General features: G+C 41.3%; 1 protein-coding gene across 4 annotated transcripts in view; it reads left to right on the top strand.

The window, feature by feature from the left end:
* The first annotated feature begins 1185 nt into the window (after nucleotides 1–1185).
* The window catches only part of phactr3a (phosphatase and actin regulator 3a), a 44257-nt gene continuing 22314 nt past the window's right edge, over nucleotides 1186–23128 (top strand). For 3 of the 4 annotated variants that reach the window (XM_054745809.2, XM_015967602.3, XM_015967601.3), the window contains exon 1: nucleotides 1186–1503. In XM_054745809.2, the coding sequence (XP_054601784.1) occupies nucleotides 1401–1503 (103 nt within the window). In that variant the 5' untranslated portion in view covers nucleotides 1186–1400. The remainder of the gene's footprint in view (nucleotides 1504–23128) is intronic. The other variant, XM_054745810.2, reaches the window with a different exon arrangement.

The following is a 23128-nucleotide window of genomic DNA, read 5'->3' as shown; positions in this document are numbered from 1 at the left end:
GTTGGACTCCGCCAGGGCTGCCCTTTGTCACCGGTTCTGTTCATCACCTTTATGGACAGAATTTCTAGGTGTGGCCGTGGTGTGGAGTGTGTCGAGTTTGGTGGCAGGATAATCTCATCTCTGGTTTTTGCGGATGATGTGGTCCACCTAGCTTCATCCAGCTCTGACGTTCAGCTCTTGCTGGGTATAGGTTCGCGGCCGAGTGTGAAGCGGCTGGAATGAGGATCAGCACCTCCAAATCTGAGACCATGGTTCTCGACCGGAAAAGGGTGGCTTGCCAACTCCGGGTCGGGGGAGAGGTCCTACCTCAAGTGGAGGAGTTTAAGTATCTTGGGGTCTTGTTCATGAGTGAGGGTAGGAGGGATCGGGAGATCGACAGGCGGATTGGTTCGGCGTCTGCAGTGATGCGGACGCTGAACCGATCTGTCGTGGTGAAGAGGGAGCTGAGCCAGAAAGCCAGGCTCTCGATTTACCGGTTAATCTATACGTCCCAATCCTCACTTATGGTCATGAGCTTTTGGGTAATGACCGAAAGAACAAGATTGCGGATACAAGCGGCCAAAATGAGTTTTCTCCGTAGCCTTAGAGATAGGGTGAGGAGCTCGGACATTCGGGAGGGACCCGGAGTAGAACCGCTGCTCCTCCGGATTGAAAGGAGTCAGTTGAGGTGGTTTGGGCATCTGGTCAGGATGCCTCCTGGACGCCTCCCTGGGGAGGTGTTTTGGGTTTAGTTTAGTTGCTAAATTCTATTTTAGCCTCCAGAATGTTTCTCCAATTATAGATACAGCTCCTTTTAATACCTTTCTTAGCGTTCTGTACAATAAACATACATCCACCTCTTGAATCATAATTACTCTCCCTCTTTGTAAAAAACATTTGTACTTCCATTTAGCTGTGGACATAATATGCATAATTTTATAATAGAATAGATCCTCAATTTCCATAATCTGTGATTTTGAAAGCAATACACTACCAATACCATAGTATTTTTACGACTTAATTTGCCCCTTTAAAATGTAATTATCCCAATAACAAATTATGAAATCAGATCGTGATTGTAGCACACTCAACAAATTCTACATTGCATGAAATTGTATTGTGTCGCTGGACAGGGGTGGGCATCATCAGCAGCAGCAGCAGCAGCAACCCGCTGGTACCATCGGGGGCATCTCACCCCTCCCATTTTCACTCATCGTCGCGCATAGCCCAGACACACACACGCGCGCGCGCGCGCGCTAGTGCTGAATTTGAGCTCAGCCATGGCTCCCTGTTAGATGCTCAAAGCGGCTGTTGTCAGAATGAATTAAATCCAGCTTCGCGCGCTGCTTTCATCATCCTGACCTTGCCTCCCTCCGGTTGGGTTTTCAATATTTTATTCAGGATTCCTGCGCTGTCTCTCCATGGCTACATCGGATGGACTAGACGGCTGTCTGCAACGAGGCAGATCTCAAAGTGACCCGAACATACTCACCGAACCGGGCATAGATTTGGCGCACGGCACAGGTAGGATGAACGTGGTGTTTTTCATGATTTTATTGCAAATACGAATATTTTTATTTACGTATGTTTATGGTGGAGACGATGCACGCTGGGATGTCAGAGTACCAGGGACAATTAGCGCACACGCTCCGAACACACTTTGTGCCGAATATTGACTGGAACCGCGAATCATGGAGCTGCAAATTGAAAATTAATGTTGCACATCTGCGCGTGTGAACGGCCGCACGCCTTTCCACATTTGCGTATAAAGACGCCTGTAGCACCGAGGGCTGATGTGGAAGCATGTCGGCTTTTATTATCGTCATTATTATTATTATTTAGACCGTTGTTATTGTTATATCGACGCGTGCAGCTTCTACTTTATTCACTGATTTGTGTTTGCAGCCAGCTTCCGGAGGCAACATGCATCTAGCATCACAAAATCCGCATGCATGTGTGTGGTCCATGAGATGCCCGCCCGGCTATTTGTTGTTTGAGGGTGCATATATGTGCTATTGCCCTGCCATCGCTGAAGGGGGCAGATCAGTCATAATTTGTTGGTTTTATCGTCGCATTTATGTTAAATAATTGTGCACATGCCGTGTTAGGATGCTTAAACCTCACCCCCTGCATCATGACAGCCCCCCCTGATGACCGGATGTGATCAATGACTGGCCATCCACATGATGGAGATATCCCCAACTCAGCACAGCCTTGTGTTCAGAATAATAACATTTCATGGATTCTGCCGGTGTTTCTTCCAACATGGACCTCTCTCTGGTCTGCTCATCTTCTGTGAACATAATGAAATGATCTTTCATTAATAGCAGAACACCAGAGAGCATGGCCTGCTCTCTAACTCCTTCACATCCTCATGGCTCTTTCTGTATCATGTATTTTTTTAATGTGTCTGTACACTTCCACTGATCATTGATTTTTACGTAAGCGGGGCTATTTATGATCACATTGTGTGGGCTTGGAAAGACTCATTGCTTCCTCCCACACATGGTGAGTTTTACGCACATGGAGAATGCTTGAGTGAATGATTCAGAAGAAGAAAAAATTCATGCATGTACGTCGCTCACCTTTCAGCTCCTCACTAACAAGGGCCGTTTATTTGCCTGCACTCATCGGCTTGCCATAGCACATTTTCAACGAAGCCCTGCATGGACTCAGCCCTCCCAAGGATGGTTTAATTCACACACAGGTGAATGTGATGATGTCACACTGGGTCTTTGACACACCTGAACAAACAATACAGCGTTTTGGCAGATCCGCCACGAGTGAGGAGAGCTGAGAAAATCAACGTCCTGTTCCGTCGATGATGTGAGCAGCAAATGAAAGAGAGAAAATTACATTGTCACCACGAGGACAATGTCAGTGTCTGGTGATCCAAAGTACACAACACTGCCCAGCCCTTCCTTCTCTCTCTTTCTGTAACTCATTACTGCACCAATGTCTGGGGCACCAGTCTTTGCCAAAGTAATCCTTTGGCAAAGAGAGCCTTTTTCTCCCCAGTGGCTTAATACAGCTGCAGAGGCTGACACTGTATTCATCCATTGACTCATCACTAAAGAGTCAATGGAGACAACAGTAACAGCTGAATAACTCTGAGAATCAGAAAAATGTTTTGAAGAAAAGCAACAAGAGGATCAAGCTTCCACATTTCCACTCATATCTTTATGTTTATGAATGACTTACAATGACATTTTAAATTATTCAAAGTGAGACAGGCTCATTAGATTGCAGATTTACCTCAAACTAACCATGAATATAAGCACAGAAATTTATTAACTTGTGTATGCAGTTCATTTAGCCAAGCACATCTTGGATTCACCAGCTAATAAAATGTCACTTTCACTCAACGCTTCACGTACTCAATGCGGAGTGTAGACCAAGGTAATGTGTGGAGAGGACACCTTGAAGGTTTGCAGAGAGGAAGCCTGTCCAGGGAGAACACTTCTCGTGGTTTGTTTACATTAAGAAACTCTTCTGTCCCACAGAAACACTAAACTCTGGAGCTTTAAATGTGAACAGAGTTTGACTTATCATTTGTCAAGATGTTGGTTTAAATTCTAAGTCATCTAAGACGTGGCAGTTCTGAGAGGCTGCCCATTTATTCAGTCATACAAACCATTCTGGATTTCTTGTCTTGTTGGCAGGTGATAACTTTTTGTATTTCACTGGTGGGCCTCATGTAGAATACATATGGGCAAATAGTATGGGTTCCAATGGGTTTTCTCTTTGGTTTCTATGGTGGTCCCACAGGGGTTTGCCCACATACATTTTAATGGGCCCTACATAGGTTTTCAGAGGATCCCAGATGGTATGATTCCTACACTGGCCCGGTAAAATCTGTGGGAAAAACCCCTGTGGGTCCACCATGGAAACCATGGACAAAACCTGGCGGGACCCATGCTGTCTGCCTATAAATGGGGCCCACCTATGCTGGCCAAGAGTGTCTGTGTTTGTATGTGTTCATTTTCTGTAGTGCAAGAAATATATCTACAGAAGTACTGGACTATTTTTAATATAATACTTAGAATGTAATCCTTGTAATCCTTCAACCTGATCCAAGATGGCCACACAGTCCTGCTGGAAAAATCAGTATAGTTGGTTACCAGCATGCTGTTTTTGGTGTTGGCATGTTGGTCCAGTGATGCTGGCGATTTGCTGAACCAGCATCCCATCCTGGACCAGAATGCGATGCCGGTCCAGAATAGGATGCTGGTTCAACATCACATCACCAGCATTGCATGCTGGTCCAGTATGCAGTGCTGGTCCACCAGCTAACACAACATGCTAGTGACCAATAATACTGTTCTATGCTGTTTTTTCCCAGCAGGGAAACAATAGCAAACATAAAAACGACTGTAACTCAGCCAGTTTTGCAAATATTAAAGATCAAGTTCACTTGTTTTTATTTATCACACCTGCAATGGTCTCTCACATAAATGAACGCCTCAAGTGTCAATCTGTGTAGATAAAAAGCTCTGGTGCTCCTGTTTCGGGAACTAGAAGTGAGCCAGAAGCACGGGGGAGCAGAACACTGCAGGTTTGGGAGTCTTATTTCCTGTTATTCAGAAAACTTGCCTCTGATTGGCTAACAGCTACATGACTTTACCACTGACCTAATTTGTTTTGCAGCATTGATGTTGCTAATGCTAACAGTTAGCTTCTACTAGCAGAGACACACTCCTGGAAGCTAAGTCAACACAGCTGTCTCTTGTCGCGAGCCAAGACGTGTGAGACATTTTCAATGTGACGTGGCATTGACTGGCTAATGCAGGAAATAGGGTTTGGAGACTATTTTCATGTTTAGGCTGCATGTTAAACTCAGTGTGACCGATCATATTTAAAAAATAACAAGTGAATAACAGTTTCTCAGTGAACTTGGTCTTTAAGCTATAATTTGGTCTAGTAATTGAGTCCAGTTAAACATACCATGAGAACTATGGTATGGGGCGTCAGTGACACAGGAGTTAAGTGCTCGCCCCATAATTGGAAGGTTGCAGATTCGAGCCCCGCTCAGTCTGTCGCTGTCGTTATGTCCTTGGGCAAGACACTTAACCCACGTTGCGTGTTGGTGGTGGTCGAAGGGACCGGTGGCACCAGTCCTCGGCAGCCTCGACTCTGTCAGTGCGCCCCAGGGCAGCTGTGGCTACATTGTAGTTCATACCCACCAGTGTGTGAATGTGTGTGTGTGTGTGAATGGGTGAATGACTGATTGTGTTGTAAAGCACCTTGAGGGGTTCCAGGACTCTAGAAGGCGCTATATCAAATACAGGCCATTTACTATTTACCATTTAACTACCACTGTACAAATGAAATGTTTGGCATTAACCATCATACCTCATAAACCACTGCTGGATAATGAAGCCCATAAGGTAAATAGTGGGTGGGGGCTACATCTACCACTGATTCATTTTTGAAGTCAACCTGATTCAAGACGGCCAATAAACCGTAACACTTGCAAAAATGGCTATAACTCAATCAATTAAAAATAGTCCAGATGCCTCAAGGAGAAAACGATCCTAGAAATTATTTACCTGAACAAGAAGTCCAGAAATGCCAGCACTAATTTAATAAAACTGCACAAAAGAGATTTAAGTACATCATAGGTACCTATAATGTGGCATAAATGATTTTCTTTGCCAAAGTAAGCCTAGACCACCAGTTTCATGCATAGAAGCTTTTATCCTCTTTAATAAGGCTAATTACATTGTTTGATTACATAATTATTTTTTAATGAATGAGCTCAAAATGCTAATGGATAACTACTTCTTGTGAAAATCCCACATGAAAAATGCTGCTTTCGGTTTCATCACTTTCTACCCCACTAAGGAGGATGAGGGTAGAGGGAGGACTACTATGCAGAATCTTGACAAGCTGTTAGACACTCTCTAACCTATACCTGACACACTCACTGATAAATGTTTAATAGGTCTCATCCTCCTCTTCTGGTGGCGCTGACATCAGGATTATCCTCCCAGATCCGACAAAGGAACCTCAGACAATTTCAGGCTTAAAAGGATCCTTGATAACCAACAAGATGTGACGAAACTGATATCAGTTCACTCCAAACACCACCGATTCATTCAGCATAGGACTTGATGAGTTAGTATGAGTCAGCAGGTCTCATAAAACATGGCTCCCATTTAACAAATGTAGACACTTTTTATTTATTTATTTATTTAACCTCTTATTTAACCAGACGAGTCGATTGAGAACTCATTCTCATTTACGACGATCTGCCCAAGAGGCAGCAGCAACAGACACAAAGTTAGCTTTACATAAAGAAAAGCAGATAAGATAACAACATGCAAGATAAAAATAAGATGAAACAATTAGACATAAAGATAAAAGATTGTTCTCATTTACAAAATGTACAAGCAATCAAAACAGACTTAAAACAATCTTTAAGTTCTCAGAAGCAGGCCCACTGATCAGAAACTATTGATTGCAATGAATTATTGAAGATAGACTATGGAATGTAGGTAGTGAGCTTCAGTGATTTTTGCAGCTCATTCCCGTCGCTGGAAGCAGCAAACTGGAATTAGGAGCGGCCAAAGGAGGTGCAAGCTTTGGGAATAACCATAGAGATTAAGTTATTGGAGCGTAAATTGCGCTGGTTGTTCAAAGTAATGAGTAATGTGACGGAGATGTGACGGTGTTCTACCGATGATTGTTTTGTATATAAATCGATACCAATGTAACAACCTGTGGGAATGGAATGATGGCCAGATAATGAGTGAGTACAGATCACGATGATGAGTAGTGGAAGGGGAACCAGTGACGAAACAGATTGCTGAGTGATAAATTACATCAAGTTATTGAAGCAGTCCTATAAATGATGTCACCGTAATCTAAGATGGGAAAGATTGTCATTTTGACCAAGATTTGTTTTGCAGAACGAGTAAAGGATGACCTGTTGTGGTATAGAAACCCAATTCTTAGCTTGACTTTGAAAGTATTTATTTAATGTGAATGTCAAATGAAAGTGGGCCATCAAGCCAGATACCCAGATACTTATAGGAACTGGCAAGTTGTACTTCTGTAGCATCCATGAAAATAATACTAGGTTGAAGATCATGAACTTATTTTTTACTTGTGTTTAAATGAAGATGAAGGTTGGAGAAGGCATGTTGAAGACAATTAGAGTTGTGCTGCAAGAAGGAAAAAGGTGCATTCAAGGGTGAACTGCATGAATATAAAATGGTGTCATCCGCATATAAATGTATATAACTGTTAACAGCATAAACAATATAATTAATGTAGATTTTGAATAAGAATGGGCCCAGTATCAACCCTTGAGGAACGCCCATAGATAAAGGTAGAGGAGCAGACTGGTAACCGTCTGTTCTCACCGTTTGTATATGGCCTAAGATATAACTTCTAAACTATGCCACGGATGCCTGGGAAACGTCCTATATGTTTGAGCCAGCTGAGTAAGATTTTATGGTCTACAGAGTCGAAGGCTTTAGCCAAGTCTACAAACACAGCCACACAATATTCCTTATTGTCAATGGCACATGTGATGTCATTTAGCACTTTGTGTTGCAGAGACACATCCATGACCAGTTCTGAAGCCAGACTGCATGGCGGTAAAAATACTGCTGGATTCCAGATAGTGAGTTAGCTGTGTACATCATAATGTACACACAGCTGGATCAGGACTTTACCATTAAACATCAAGAGTGGATTTCCAAAAATCTGATTAAAGATGTCTTTCAATAAAAATATTTTAAATAGAGATACAGAGCAGTTATTGAGGCTGTTTGTTCCTTCATTCATTATTAACAGGTGTTACGCTGCTGAGTTTTTGGACCACATTTGTTGACTGGATAACTTCGCAGAGATCACAACACTGTTTGATAAGTGAGACTTTTTTTTCAGGTCTGAAAACACTAAATCTTGTGTGAGAAGATAAAACAATCCCACGCTTTTATTTCTATTCTGTAATAATCTCATTATAGCATCACCAGATGTTTAGTCAGGTCATCGCAGTATTTTAGAACAAAAGAACACCTACCTATAGTGGAGTTAGCCCAGGATCGCTAAACAGTCCATGTTCATTAATGTATAATGAGACGAAACCTGATTGGACAGTTTATTTTGATGTCATTCTGAGCTCACACACAGAACCAAGGCAGGAGATAACAAATACAATCAGTCCAAAGGATCTGGATAGACAGGGGGAATATTTTATGTACTGATTTGGTCCCAAGGTGAACAATCTGCTGCAAAGCTGTAATTTACACCAAAATCAAGGCTCCTTCATCACACTCGGCTTTAAGGAAAATGTGAATCAGTCTGTAACAAGTGGTCACCAGTGAGCCATTCGTTCTCTTCTCTGTGATGCACGACGTCCCAACGGAGGCCTAACAAAGCTCTCTGTGCCAAATAGAAAATCCTCTGGAAAAACACTCTGAGCACAACTCAGAGGCATTTCTTGGTTAAGATGTAGCCGTCAATATTAGGGGATCATTTTCTTTTTCCTAATGAACTCCTATGGACTCTCACTAAAAGTTTTAAATATCCCCCCTAAATTACCTCGAGGCAATATGTTTAAAATGAACTATAAACTGGAGAAGACAAGATAAGGCAGCTCAGAGAAAAGCCCAAATGCCTGTTTGTGTAAAAAAAAAAGTAAAGTTTGTAGACTTGGTTGTTTAAGGAAAATAAAAGTAGATTCAAATGGAGAACATAGATCTGAGTGAATAAGAGAAGAGTATGACACAGATCATAAACCCGAAGACAGGGTAGCAGTGGTGGTCTAAGTTTTCAGACAAATGTGTGCAAAAAAGGCTGCAGCTTTTAAAGATCTGCACCGTTTGTAGATCAGCCTTAGTTCAACATGCATGAATGCAAAAATTCAGACAGAAAACCTAAATATTGGGTTGCAGTAAGGATATTCAGTTTATTAGACTGAGAAATATAAAATAGTCAGAGGCAACATAAGGATACAAGTGAAAAATATATATATTTGAGGCTAAATCTGTCAATGCAACAAAAATAGTATAAGTTTTATGTATAGTTTTGTGCTGATTTTAATATTTCAATGAAGAAACATCTTGTTTTATTGTTGATTCGCTCTTTCTTCCTTCTTCCATCTCAGGAACATTGCCTGTCTCGCTCTGAACTTCAGACCATTATCCACACCTTCATTTCCTCACGCTTAGACTACTGCAGCTTACTTTTCATGTGTCTGAGCAGAACCTCCCTGAACCGTCTGCAGTTGGTTCAGAATGCCTGTGCTTGGCTTCTGACCAAGTCCTCCAAAAACACCCACATCACCCCGTTTCTCCTCCAGCTTCACTGGCTGCCAGTCAACTTCAGGGTTCATTTCAAGATCCTGGTTCTGGTCTATAGGGCCTTACATGGATAAGCACCATCTTACATTGGCGATCTTCTTACCCCCAAATTCCACTACCTCCGCTCCGCTCCGACACGAACGCCGGAGCAAAATCGGTCCCGTTGTAGTCAGTCAGAGCAATTCCGCTACTGCGGCCATGCTCCGGCAGTGCGGCGCCGTGTGCCGCCCTCTGTTCCGGCATCCGGCAAAAATAGACTCGATCCTATTTTCGCCGGATGCCGGAGCACCTCCGCAGTAAATGGACAGAAATCACAACCACCCAACAGGAAAAGGAGCAAGCACAACTTCCGTTTTTTCACATTAAATCGATAAACAAAAGGCGTTTTTTTTTTCAAATGCCAGGTTTAACAACTTTTAACAACTATCAATGGCGGCTGAAGTTTAAATGCACAAAAGTAAGCCATAAATACAGTTTCTACTATCAAAGTAGTCACACTTTGTTGATCCAAACACTGCTGATCTCTCTACACAAATGATGGGCAGATTAAACAGTTCATGCCGATGCTTCTCCCACACAACGGGTGTTTGGATCTAACTTCCGCGTTTATTGCTCAGACTGTATCGCAAGATCTCGAAAATCCCGCGCATGCTTGTTTGCCCACCTCAGGTCTCCGCACCGGAGCGGAGCCGTTGTAGAGCGGGTACCAGTAAAAATTGAGTTCGGAAGTGAGCGGCTACGGAAGGCGGGGGCGGACCGGAGCGGAGCGGAGTGGAGGTAGTGGAATTTGGGGGTTAGTCCCTACACCCCCAGCAGGTCCCTGAGGTCCAGTGATCAAAGCCTACTGGTTGTGCAGCGCACCAGGCTAAAGACCAAAGGTGATGTGCTGATGTGGCCCCCAGACTCTGGAACTCTCTCCACCTGAGCATGAGATCAGTGGACTCAGTGGTCTCCTTTAAAAAGCAGCTGAAAACTCACCTGTTCGGGTGTGACCTTCATCATCACCCTCTCCTTATTCTGCTCTTTCTTCCAGCTCCATGTTTCCTGGGATCCACTGATTTCCCTCTTTCCTCTTCATTTTCTCTTTCCTTACATTTTTAATCACATTTCTTTTTTCTAATTTTTATATTTTTAATAATTTTTTAAAATATTTTTGTTCTTGTGAAGCGCTTCATGATTTTTATCTTTAGAGGTGCTATATAAAAGACTGTTTTCGTTCTTTCTTTCTCTTCCTTCCTTCTTTTTTCATAAATGTTGATAGAGAAGTGATCAAGAGCTGCTGTCCTTTTACATGAAAGCTGTTTTATATGGATTTTTTAATATGAAGCATCTCAGTGAGAGACGAGACCATTTAGTGCCACTATATTTTCCAGTTTTTTCAATAAGAATGTTGTAATTTAGTGATTTCATGAATGTGCTGGATAGTGTTTTTTATTCTGAGAGCCTGGAGGATAAAAGAGCTGTGGATGACAGAATGGAGCCTACAGTTGTGACACTTTAGCGTAACGTACAGAAGTATGGAGGAGCATTGGAGGATAAAAGGGTTCAGGGTGTAAGTTTCAGTGAAGCAACTGTAGCATATTTTGGATTAGTTTCCTTTAATGACAGCTTGTAAAATTCCATAAATGTCTGTTTTTTGTTTCATTTTCTTCTCTTGCTTTGTGCCGATGCAGCTTTAGTTCTTTCTTTGCTTTTTTTTCTTTAAAAACTTATCAAGTTAAGTCAAACTCTATTTGAATAGCACACTTTAACGGCGACAGCTGATGCCCCAAAGAGCTGCACAAAGGCAACGTAATAAGCATTAAAAATAATAAAAGAGCAGACAAAGTGCATACAAGAAACTAAAACCACAGGCAGATAAGTCAAAAATACATAAAAAAATAAATACAAAAGAGTAAATATAACAATAAAAGATCTCGGATTAAATGAATAAAAGTGATGTTGTTACGAAATGAAATGTCCCGTTTTGTCCAACTTTACAAAAGCCTGCATCAAAGGAAAAGCATCACCATTCTACATTAGAGATGATGAAACTAAAGATTTTTCATGAATTCACAATTCATTAAAAATTCTGTCAGCGTGAGTCATCCTATCAACCATCCTCCCCCTCTAATGAATCTTGAAGTTTACTCATCGCCACACTGTTTTGTGAGCATAAACAATGATGCTGATGGGATTTAAAGATAATGAATGTGATTTGATACAGACTCTGCACAAACACAATCACCACTAACACACTGCCTCCATGTTTCTCCACTTTAAGGCACATTAGGGTCAAAAGGTGTAAATCTCCTGATTACAACTATTCCCCTACTCCTCCTCCCACGTGAACAAGGACAGGCCGTTTCTGTTTCCCTACAGCTCTGCTCTCAGTGGATTCCTTCACTGTAATCGCCTGAGAAAATGGAACCAAAAAATGACATCAGCAAAAGTCCCACATCACACCTGCTCCCTGGTGGATGTGAGAAAAGATTAGGCAGTTGACAAGCCATGTGTTGCTGCTGCTGTTGTTTGCAGGCACACACACCTGTGTGTCTGTGTTTTATTTTATTTTTTATTTTATTTTATTTATTTTTTTGCATTTGCATCCATATATGTGTTTCTTCTGCTGGAGGACTGGCAAACTCAAGTTATCACTCAGAATGTGTGAGACTGAGACAGACAGATGCACCAAACAAAGACCCAAGCAGCCCTGAACGCCTGCTAGAAACCCTGATGCTAAAGCAGCATGAGATGGAGCTGTTTAGCCTCCAAAGGTTGGAGTTAAATGTAGTTCAAGAAGTTGTGAGCTGCACGGTGGGATGGGTAAACTCCTCCTAGCATTGAGTCTGTGTCACATTTTGTAGAAAGGCAAACAAAAGGGACAAGAGGCTGAATGAGTGAGCCGGAGAGAAGATGAAGAAGAGACAGAAATGAAGAGGTGGCAGCTTTTTATTGAAAAGAAGCCAAGATGTTCTCTTAATTGTGAGCTAGCTGCAGTGAGATGATGAATAGGCTGTGTAGACTCGGAGGAGTAAGTGTGTTTCTGATGTGCCAAGCTACTGCAGGAGCTACTGGACCTGGGCAGTTTTCCAAAGATCCAAGTGTTTTTACCTCAGTGATGTCAGTAAACGTTTCTTAGAATTTCATTTTGATGGATTTTTCTCTCATTTTTTGGTTGCTGTCCTCTTTTCTTGTGATTTCAAATCTGATCCTGAGTCTCATGCAACTTTTTCTATTGCACCGTTCACACCAGAGCCATTTAGAGGCCTGGCACTCCTTGGAGGACTTGTTTGCAGCAGCATGCCAAAGTTTAAAATTGAAATAATCTTACTTTTTATACATTTTTGCACCATTTGTTAGCACCCACAGGTTGTGTTGCTACCATGAGAAACGGCAGCTAAACGTCTGTACACTTGACTGAGTTGTGGCCATTTTTGCGTTTGCTAATGTAGATTAGCTGTGGTGTTCACCTTGAATGCGATTGACTCCTAAAGAGAGTCCGATGTAAATATGCATCTGATAATATATTGTGAATGTTTCATCAAAATCCACCTTGTGGTTCATTTTGCTACAAACAAACAACGCAGACTCAGATCACAAAAGCATTATTTCTCACTATCAAGTGTCAGGCACATGATTTCTGCTTGTGGTGTTTCAGTCTTTTTGATATAAATGTAATAGAATCACAAAAATTTTACTTTGGTAAGTGTTACTCTGGCAATAAAGCTAGTGAAAACTTATTATCCCTCATCATTCCAGAACTGCGCTGCTCTGGGCGGCTGCATGTTGGAGTAGCTCTGTTGACTATATGTAAGTGTTGCCTTTTCTTGGACATTTTTTCTTCTAGTTTCTCAAGAAAAACTGTATTTTTTTGGACACTTTACTTTTCTGTTTCTGGTGCTGTGAAGCTTGGAGGATTTTTACTGCTATTTTTTGGCTTTTTTCACTTTTTGAGCATTTGTTATGATGCGTAACCATGGCAACAAGCTGTTTACAATCGGGAGCAGCTGATTAACATTGGAAAGGCTGAAATAATACCTCAACTGAAGCCACAAATCCCAAATGAGCTAAAACGCAAGAAGCGAGGGTGCAGAGCGGGAGCAAAACGGAGACAGAGAAAGAGAAAATTCAAACCATCGCTTCCATCGCAATGTGAGATCACTGGCCAACAAGATGGAGGAACTCCAAGCCCTTTCAAGGACTCAGCCAGAGTTTCGGCAGTTTCGGAATCGCTGGAGGAGATAATGCAAAGAAGGATTCTCCAGAGAATCAAGAAAATGATGGACAACCCTGAGCATTCTCTTCACAAGACTGTCCGACAACGGAAGAGTGTCTTCAGTCAGAGGCTTCTTCAGTTTGGCTGCAACAGAGATCCTTCCTGCCAACAGCCATTGTAATATACAACAACTCTTTGATGACTTGATTATTATTATTATTCTGAGCTACTACAGCAATCAATTTCCCTCTGGGATTAATAAAGTATTTTTGAATTGAATTGAATTGAATTGAATTAAAGCAGCTTTCTCTGGACACAATTTAACAGTATTCATTTATTTGAGTGTCTGGCAGTGATAGTGTAGCACATTTTATTTTAATAATGGTTTAAATTGCTCTAAAAACAAAAGGATTTATTACAAAAAAAAAGAGAAAAAAATGGTTTTGGTTTAACTGTCATAAAATAGCTCATGAGGATTTTATTCAAACATTTCTAATATAGTTTCTTTAATCATTTTAATAACCTATTTTATCTATACAAATGTTTTGTTTTGTTTATTACCAGGGGAGGTTCTAGGCTAATATTAGTATTTCAGATTTTAGTGAGTAAATAAAACAATATAACAGCAGCCGTTTAGTAGTAGTTCAACAGCATTGATATCTGAGTTATTTATCTCGTTAGCAACATGAAAATATTTGTCTCAACGTCAAACTTCAAATAAATTCATTCACATGGTTTGGGTTCACATCTGGTATTAGGCTAAATAGTTTTAAAAAATCAGTTCATTAGTAATTAGGCTCCGCCCTCCGCAGGGAGGCAACAGGGGGTTCAAGCTTGCTGTCAGGGTGGCACTGGCAAACCCTGACCCCACTCTAGAACCGCCCCTGTTCATCAAACCAAGTTTAAACAGTTTGTTTTCATACAATTCTTTACAAAACTAATCTAAACCACTGTAGGCTCAAATTTTTATTTGACTAATATCAAACTAATTAACAAATATCTAACTGACTAAAACAATACTGAATAGTGATTAACACGGAAAGACCTAAAGACAAAACTCGTGTAATTCTTTAGAAATGTGTCAACCATCAAGTTACATGAAAGAAAATAAGAAGTTTTGAAGTTTCCAACTATTTTCCCTTTTAATATCTTTCTCTGTCTTACATTCCTCTCACACACAAACACATCCATACACACATACACACACAACAAAATTGATGTATTGCAGCATCACACCTGTTTGTAGCATCAGCATCTTTCTACCCCAATATATCAGCCATCCTGACTTTGACTCTGATGGATGCGAGGGGCTGAAGAAAGTTCTGGGTCTCATCAACGATAAACAGTCTTGCTTTGGGCTGAGGAACGTAGCAGACACCTGGACCATGTGGGAATAAAAAGAGCAAAGCAGAAAGAACTAGCAGCAGGTGTGTGTTAAGGTTGGGTGATTTAACAGTGAGGTGACAGACTCAGACAGACGCCAACATGATGAATAGTCATTTGAGGCCTTTATGAGATGATGGCTGCTTACAGTAGAGTGTTATCGAACATTTGTTTCATAGCCTCTCAGGAGATGGTGAATGAAACACAATGTACCCAGATCAGATAACAACGCTAGAAGGAATACAGTCATAAAATGGAAATGAATTGAAACTTTTCATTGTGCCGTTTGGCTGACTGTCAGAGAGGCGTTGAGTGTTTTCAGTCTCCCTTTATGGTGCGCTCGCTCACAGGTGTCTCACTGCTGCAACGTTTTAGAAGCTTTTTATAGGAAACTTCAATCAAATTAGTCATTCTGAGCCAGACGTTAAAGCTACGGCTAATTCTATTCAATTTATCTCAACAAAATCACACAAATATATTCAGCTTGATTGAATTTAAAGGCTAAATAAGAATTATATTATGGGGAGAAAACATTCTAATAGAAGGAAATGAAAGGGATGTGATTGTAACCACGCAAAAGGAGAAAGAAAATGATGATTTTGGACATGTGTGGCCTTTTTCAAAGGTTGTGCACCATATTTAGTAACAGGAGGTGGTGCACAAAGGATGTCGCTGCAAAACTTCTATTCAAGTTTCAGCCAGTTTATTAGGCAGTTCTTTGGAATATTTCACACCGGGCTACTTTTGAATTGTTTTGACTTTGTCTTATTCGATTGCAGGCTTGGAAAGGATGCAATTGCAGTATTATTACTGGATAATGTTACAATGAAAGAGGTTAACACAAACCCACATTTCTTTAGCTAAAACTGTGATCTGATTTGCTCTGAGAGTCACATTTACAGACGGTCCCTTTGATTTGTTACAATCCGTTGTGCTATTGTCATATTGTGCAGCTCAATTCTGCTTCGTTTGATATACTGGTAGTATTTTTACGTTGAAGAATCCAAGTTATTTTAACTTATTCTGACATATTTTATAACTTGAATAATTGTATGCCTTCCACAGAAACTGAACAGAAACTGTAGTCAGTGCTTTAAATGTAACATACAATTCTATTTGCCTGGAAAATTACCCTAAACAAAAGGGAAATCATCTATGATGGCTCCTGATTTGTCAGAACACCTTGATTTTTTTTTGTGTTCTTAAACTCATTATTGACTACAAAAACATTAAAAAAACATGCCAAATTTGTGATTTGTTCTTTTTTGTTAATATTATTTTTTCTAGACTAAATTGCTTAATAATTTTATTTACTCAGTCCTTTTCTTAAAGGTGTGGTTGACAGAAAAATATTTTTTTATGTCTTTTGTTATCATAATCAGTCACTCTGCGGCTTTCATGCAGGCTGAACATAAAAATAGTCTCCTACACCTATCTCCTGCATTAGCTTCTTAGAGAAAATTGACAGTAAAACTCTTGGATTTGAAAATCTTCACAGAACTATGTCAAACTGAATTAGCGTTCACGGACTCCCCCATCTTGACTCACGACGGGGAAGGCTGTTGTTGGTTTAGTGTCCAGAAAACAGCAGAGAACGTCTCGGCTTTATTAAGCTAACCGTTAGCATTAGCAACTTCACCACACGGCAGAAGCTCCTCCAGGCTTCTGTTGTTTGTGAAGATAAAACATTCATGTTGCAAGTCACTGGTAGAGTTATGTTGCTATTATCCAGTCTGGGGTGAGACGTCCAAATATCAGGAAATAAGCCTCCAAAACCTGTGTCTGAAGTTCAACTGTAATGTAAGCAACTTTTAAGTCTGAGAAATGGCGCACCAGTATATTACCCCCCCCCCCCCCCACACACACACACACACACACACACCACACCCCTCCCCCCTCCCCTCCAAGAAGCAACTTACAAGGCATTAATTTCTACTAGAGACCACTGCAAATGTACTGATTAAACAAACAATCCACACTTTTACCCGTTGTTCCTCACTAGGGTCTAGTTCACGTCTCGTTGGCAGCATTCACCAAATAACCTTACATGCATGATTTTAGTCTGTGGGAGGAACACGCAAATTCTGCATAGAAAGGCCATCCCGAGATTCTAACCAGCAACCTTTGTGCTGCAAGGCAACAGGGCTACCAATTTAGCCACCATGCAGCCTCTTTATAGATTTTAACACTGAATTAAGAGTTTGGTTCAGCACCATGGAGAGTGGCATCCCCCCCCCCCCCCCCTGCAGCAGGCTGCAGAACCGAGCAGCGCCGTGTTCTGTGTACTGATAAGTCTATCCTGGATCACAGATGCTTTGACTCATCCTGCCCCCTGATCCGCTGGGAAACAGGCCCAGTTTGTCTCCCTTTTTTCTTGTTTTCCACTTCCTGTAGAATCAATGACAACATTAATAAAGAAAAGCAAGGTGCGCTGATCAGGATATGAATTCCATTAAATTTAATCATCACACTCACAACATCTATACATGCCAAAAGTGAAAACCCAATTCCATTAAAAGCACTGTTAGAAATGTGGCCTGGCCAGTGTCTTGTTATTTATTACAGAGAGTCCTCTGGAAATTTCTCAGTCTACACCGATTCATCATATTGCTCATAACGTTTCAGCGATTGGAAAAGTAAAGAAAGAAAGAAAGTGTTTTTAGACTTTGATCTGCTAGCTTTAGTCCTAAATGCTTCTTTAAATTTTGATTTGGACACATTAAATAGAATCCAGTTGAGTTTATGATCAATTTGTTGGACCTTTATTATGTTCAAAAGGTAAAAGAAAAACTATGGTTTGGAATTTGAAACATTAATTATGATTAATTAATTAGAAAAAAATAATGTGTTAATACAAATTAATGCATAGGGGCCCCCCAGTGGGGGCATTGAGCTAAATAGGGACAGCAGTAGCTCAAGAGGTAGTGTGGGTTGTCCAGTAATTGGAAGGTTGCAGGTTTGATCCCGGCTCCCACCAGAGAATGCTGCTGTTGTGTCCTTGGACAAGACACTTAACCTGTCTTGCCTCTCTCTGCTGGTGGTGGTCAAAGGGACTAGTGGTGCCAGAATATGGCAGGCCTCGCCTCTCTCAGTGCACCCCAGGCATAGGCGTCATTTTAACCGGGGACGCCGGGGACATGTCCCCGGCAAAATTTGTGATTGGCAGCTGTGTCCCCCCCACTTTCAAAAAATCCTGCTGATGAGGATTTTTGTTTTACCAGCTCAGATCTCATACCAGGGGTCGGCAACCTGTTCCCATCAAAGAGCCATTATTACCCGTTTCCCACAGTAATGAAAACACTGGGAGCCACAGCAGCGCAGCGTTGTGGGCGGGGCCTACCCTCAGACAGCAGAGAGCTGCTCACAACCAGGTGACAGCAGCCGGTACCATGGGCGTCGCACCCGTGGGGGATGCAACACCCACACTTTTCCAGCTGTTTTGCTCACCTCCACTCCAGTCTGGTTTCTTTAGGTCGCACTCAATCTGTTTGCCTCATCTCCTTCTTCACCTCCCCTATTCTGACAGCCGATGTCGGGTTCAAGGAGAGCAGGAGAGGGAGGGACGGAAGAGCTCGACTGAATTCATAATTTTACATCTTGACATTAGCTGTACAAAGTCTGAGTTTGATCAAGTGAAGAACAATAATTTGCAGAGATTTATAACAGGCACAGCACCAGGTTTTCACTTTTGGGTGGGCCATGGTAATTTTGGACGGACCTTAATAAGCAGTGACTTAAGTGAAGCAGGCAGGTCGCGCTAGAAAATTTTGTTTAAAAAGACGTCATAAATGTTTTCCCCCGTCATTTTTATTTCTAAAATATGAAGTAAAAACTCCCAATTTAATTTTCATTCATTTGTCATTAATATGTAGTCTACACCCGTGCGTTAAGTGGACCATCTTCCAGTAAAAGCAAAGCATCCGGCCCACCTCTCCAAATGCGTAAAATGTGCATCACAGCCACTAGGCGCACCGCGCGCACCGCCAGCTGTCAGCCCAGACAAGAGCAGAGCAAATAGAATAGAGGGTAATTGTGTCTGGATGTGGATGGAGATTACATTTTACAGCAGCCTGATCATCATTCAAACACTGAAACCATCACCTGTCTTCTAGTCCACGCTATCAGCATTATTTTAATTGGTGTGTGTGTGTGTGTGTGTGTGTGTGTGTGTGTGTGTGTGTGTGTGTGTGTGTGTGTGTGTGTGTGTGTGTGTGTGTGTGTGTGTGTGTGTGTGTGTGTGTGTTTTCCACTTCAAACACTGGTCTAACCAACCAGACCAGCGTGTCCAGTAACATATTAATGTTACAATTAAACAATATCACTTCATGTAGGCTAGGAACATTTCACCTGCCGTGGCCCGACCGCTTCTGCTCCACATGAACTTTGTGCGTGATCAAATATCTCTACAGGTGTTTTATGAGCTGAAGAGGCGACTGGATGCATCATGCGTCTCCATATTGGAGACAGGAACAAGCGCTATTCAGCCAAACTTTCATAATTTCATAAAAATAACATTTTTCCAAGTGACACATCCCTCAGAGAGACCGGGTTTCCAGACCGCTTCAGTGGGAGGAAATCAACCAACATCCTTGAGTTTATCCGTCAAAATAAACAGTCAAATGGAAATATCTGTAACCTGTCATTTAACTCTTTTGCCTTCTTGTGAAGATTGTTGCAAAGAGAAACAACTAAACCTGATTAACCCCAGAGTCACGCGCACGGCACTGTAGTCCGTGACTGTAAGGGGGAAACGATTTAATCGGATCATTTTCTTTTCAACATGGTTTAATGTAAAGTTTCATTCAGTACAAACTTTAGTTGCACCAATCTAACGAGACAGAGTCTGGATTTGTATTCCGAACCGTTTAAACATGTTTAAAACAGAGACGTGCGTGACGCGTCTAAAATTCGCACCTGCTCCGCTATTATGGAAATTAAACTAACAAGATGAATAACATGAAATTATTTTAGGCACAGACAACATCCCCCACACTTTTGAAAAGCTTGCAACGCGCCTGGTAGCTCGTGTACGTCAAAGTTATCTTTCAAAAAAAGATAATCAATAAAACGATTAAATAAAGTGGATCCAGAAGCTGTAGCCCGTCTCTGTCTTCAATAATATTTTACTGAGCAGGTGCCACTTTTGTCATACGTTTCTTTTTAAAACATGTTTAGACTGTTCAGAATACAAATCCAGGCTCTGTCACGTTTGATTGTTGTAATTAAACTTTGTAGGTGGGGAAGGTCGGAAAGCAGCTCAGAAGCGCATATGATTACGCACAAGCGTGACCCGTCAACCCGGTCTCACAGTAAGACCGGGTTGGACCTGTTCAGGTTTACGCAGACAATCTTTACATTTAGAATTGGCATACAGATGTAAAATTAATGCAGTAAAATATAAAGCATTTTATTTAAATATCCGTCATTATTTTATAAGCACAGAGAGCTGCATCAGATGGATGGAGGAGCCGCATGCGGCTCCAGAGCCGCAGGTTGCCGACCCCTGTGCTAGCCTACTTTATTGTCCCCAGCAATTTTTAAGCCCCACTCAAGTGTATGGTTATTGTCCCCAGCAATTCTGACAACAAACTGACGCCCTTGACCCCAGGGCAGCTGTGGCTACATGCTCATCACTAGTGTGTGAATGTGTGTGTGGATGGGTGAATGACTGATTATGTTGTGTTGGGGGGTTGTAGAACTATACCTAGCAATGTTAAGCCATACAAATACAAGCCATTTACCTACATGCCCTAAATAGCAATAAATACTGCCAAGCTGCCCATCTAACAAACATCAGAACATTGGCTATAAGACCATGCAAACGTTTTTAATGTGCTCCAAACAACTAAAATACAATCCAACGAGTCTCTCTTCATGTGTGAGTGATTTTGCCTCCATTTGTGTCTCTAACGCTGCTAAAAATCTAATTTTACAGACATCCTATCCCCCTATTTTGAAACCAAGGCCCTACTGATTCTAATAAAGTATCTCCAAACATTGCACCTGAGTTTCACTGAGTTAGAGCGACAAAGCAAAAATAAGATTTTCGCACAGCAGCAGTTCAAAACAACTTAATTTTCCTGTTTTGAATTTTAAAGCATTTATTTTTTCAGAAATTAAAAAATCTTGAGTTTACAATAATAAGGTCCATGCTTATTGATTCTCTGCCTCATTATTTTTATTTCAAAATTTGCTTTCAGGACAATTTTTTGAGTGATTAAAATGCAACCAATTAAGATTAATTAAATTAAAAGCCTCTAATTAATTAGATTAATTTTTAAATTGAGTCTCACCTCAAAAAAATAAAATAACATAAAAATTTACACAAAACCAGTCGACATTTTATCTTTTATAACCTCTTATCTATGTATCTGTTTGGCCCCATGTATATGAAGGCCTCCCAGAGTAGCTTTGGACATTGTTATTACATGGTGTAATGACCAAATTGACCATGCATATCAAATGTTTGGCTTGTTTACACACCAATAAGCCCATGACGAATGGTTAGTCTGTAGAGTATGTTGTCCAGAAGCGCTGCTCCTTCCTGGACTTTGCATGCAGCTGCAGATAAAAACAGCTTTCCTGACGAATAAAAAGTTGTTCTATTTTTAGCTCGCCTTCGTGATTCCCTTGAGGAGTCACTGCTTTGCACACACACTACTGTATACCATGGTTTTCCTGTTCGAGTCACTGCTCTGGCTTTTATGTTAGGATATTTAGAACAGGCCCTGCATGACTGAACATCTGAGAAAATCCAACCGGAAGAGGTTTTATTCTCTGTGGGAACCTGTTTGAAGTGACAGTGCAAACAGTTGTGAAATGTGTTGTTCCCTATGCACCTTTCAGCATCTCCTGCTCTGCTCCCTGCAGATCGATGCTATCAGCTGAAGTGTTTGTTAGCATTAAAACATTTATTACAGCTTTTTAGACTAACGGGTGAAAACCAGCGGAAGGATCAGGGATAAATCTCACACCACTGCCCACCCAGCTGACTCTGTAGCTGCCGGCCCCACTCTACGATTTCTCATATTTACATCTGCTGATATCTTAACTCCACCTGGCAGACACATCCACCCTGCATCTCAAAAAGTTTTATTGCCTGATTAAAGCCTTTTAGTAAAAAACAGAAATGCTGCAGTGTGTTTAAGGAACTGTTACTCAAATGAATGTGATAAACTTCGGCATTCTGAGGTTAACCCCTTAGCATTCCAGCGTCCCGCCCATGGGACAAAACCCCATTGTGTTCATTAAACCTGGAAATTGAAGGGGTTAAGGTGAAACTAGGCTTCCATTACCTGACTGGAAGGAGCTTTTCTGATTGAAAAGGATGAAATAGTTTGACTTTTGAGGAAATTGCCTGTTGCTCTGAGCAGGCTTCTCCTGGCGTGTGCAGAACAGAAGGACATTTTCTGCTGCAAGAGTGACAGGGAAACCACTTTTAGGGTTTTAAAGGGAAATTAGGTCGTTTAGGCTTGTTTTAGCACCCGCTAGTGTCTGTTTGTAGAACTGAAATTGAAACAGCCTTGCTGTGCGTTCGTCTTTTTAACACCTTAATCTAACAGCTGAAATGTCTCCCCATACTTCCTTAGTGTCTTCAGTAGTGATTCATCACTAATTTAAACGAATTAGCTGTGTTCATGATCTAAAACAGGGGTGGGGAACCCTGGTCCATCAAGGGCCGCCATCCAGCATATTTTGGTTTCAACCCTGCATCATCCCACCTGATTTCAATCAGCAGGTGATTAACAAGCTTCTGCATAGCCTGAAAAGCTGCAGAACATGTGAATCAACCAGTGAATCAAAAGGGTTGGAGCAAAGACATGCAGGATACCGGCCTTCGAGGACCAGGGTTCCCCACTCCTGATCTAAAGCATGCAAGAAACATGCTGGAAGCAGACTGCAGCGCCAGGTATGTCAACCGAGCAGCCCACCAGTCTGAAGTTGTAAATGGGATGTTCTTGCTACAGAGGGCGCTGGGGGCTGGGTGGCCTTTCATTAAGCCTAAAAAAAGTCATTTTCGGCGCATACTGGCTCAAGAAAAGTATTTAAAAATATGAAACATTTGCAAAGTATCAGTTTAAACATTTAAAATTTCACAATTTTATTTTTTATTGTTATCATGAAATAGGAGAAAAAAAAGTCTTATGACCACATGAACATAAAGACTTTACACTCATCTGTCCATCAGAGCTCCTGACTCCAAAAACACAATGTTACTTTTCATCCTCTCCAACAACAATAGCCATCTACTAAA

The sequence above is a fragment of the Nothobranchius furzeri genome, chromosome 15 (assembly GCF_043380555.1).
Source record: "Nothobranchius furzeri strain GRZ-AD chromosome 15, NfurGRZ-RIMD1, whole genome shotgun sequence".
NCBI classification, from domain to species: domain Eukaryota; kingdom Metazoa; phylum Chordata; class Actinopteri; order Cyprinodontiformes; family Nothobranchiidae; genus Nothobranchius; species Nothobranchius furzeri.
Note: the sequence above shows the minus strand (reverse complement) of the source record. Positions and strands in the feature narration are given on the sequence as shown.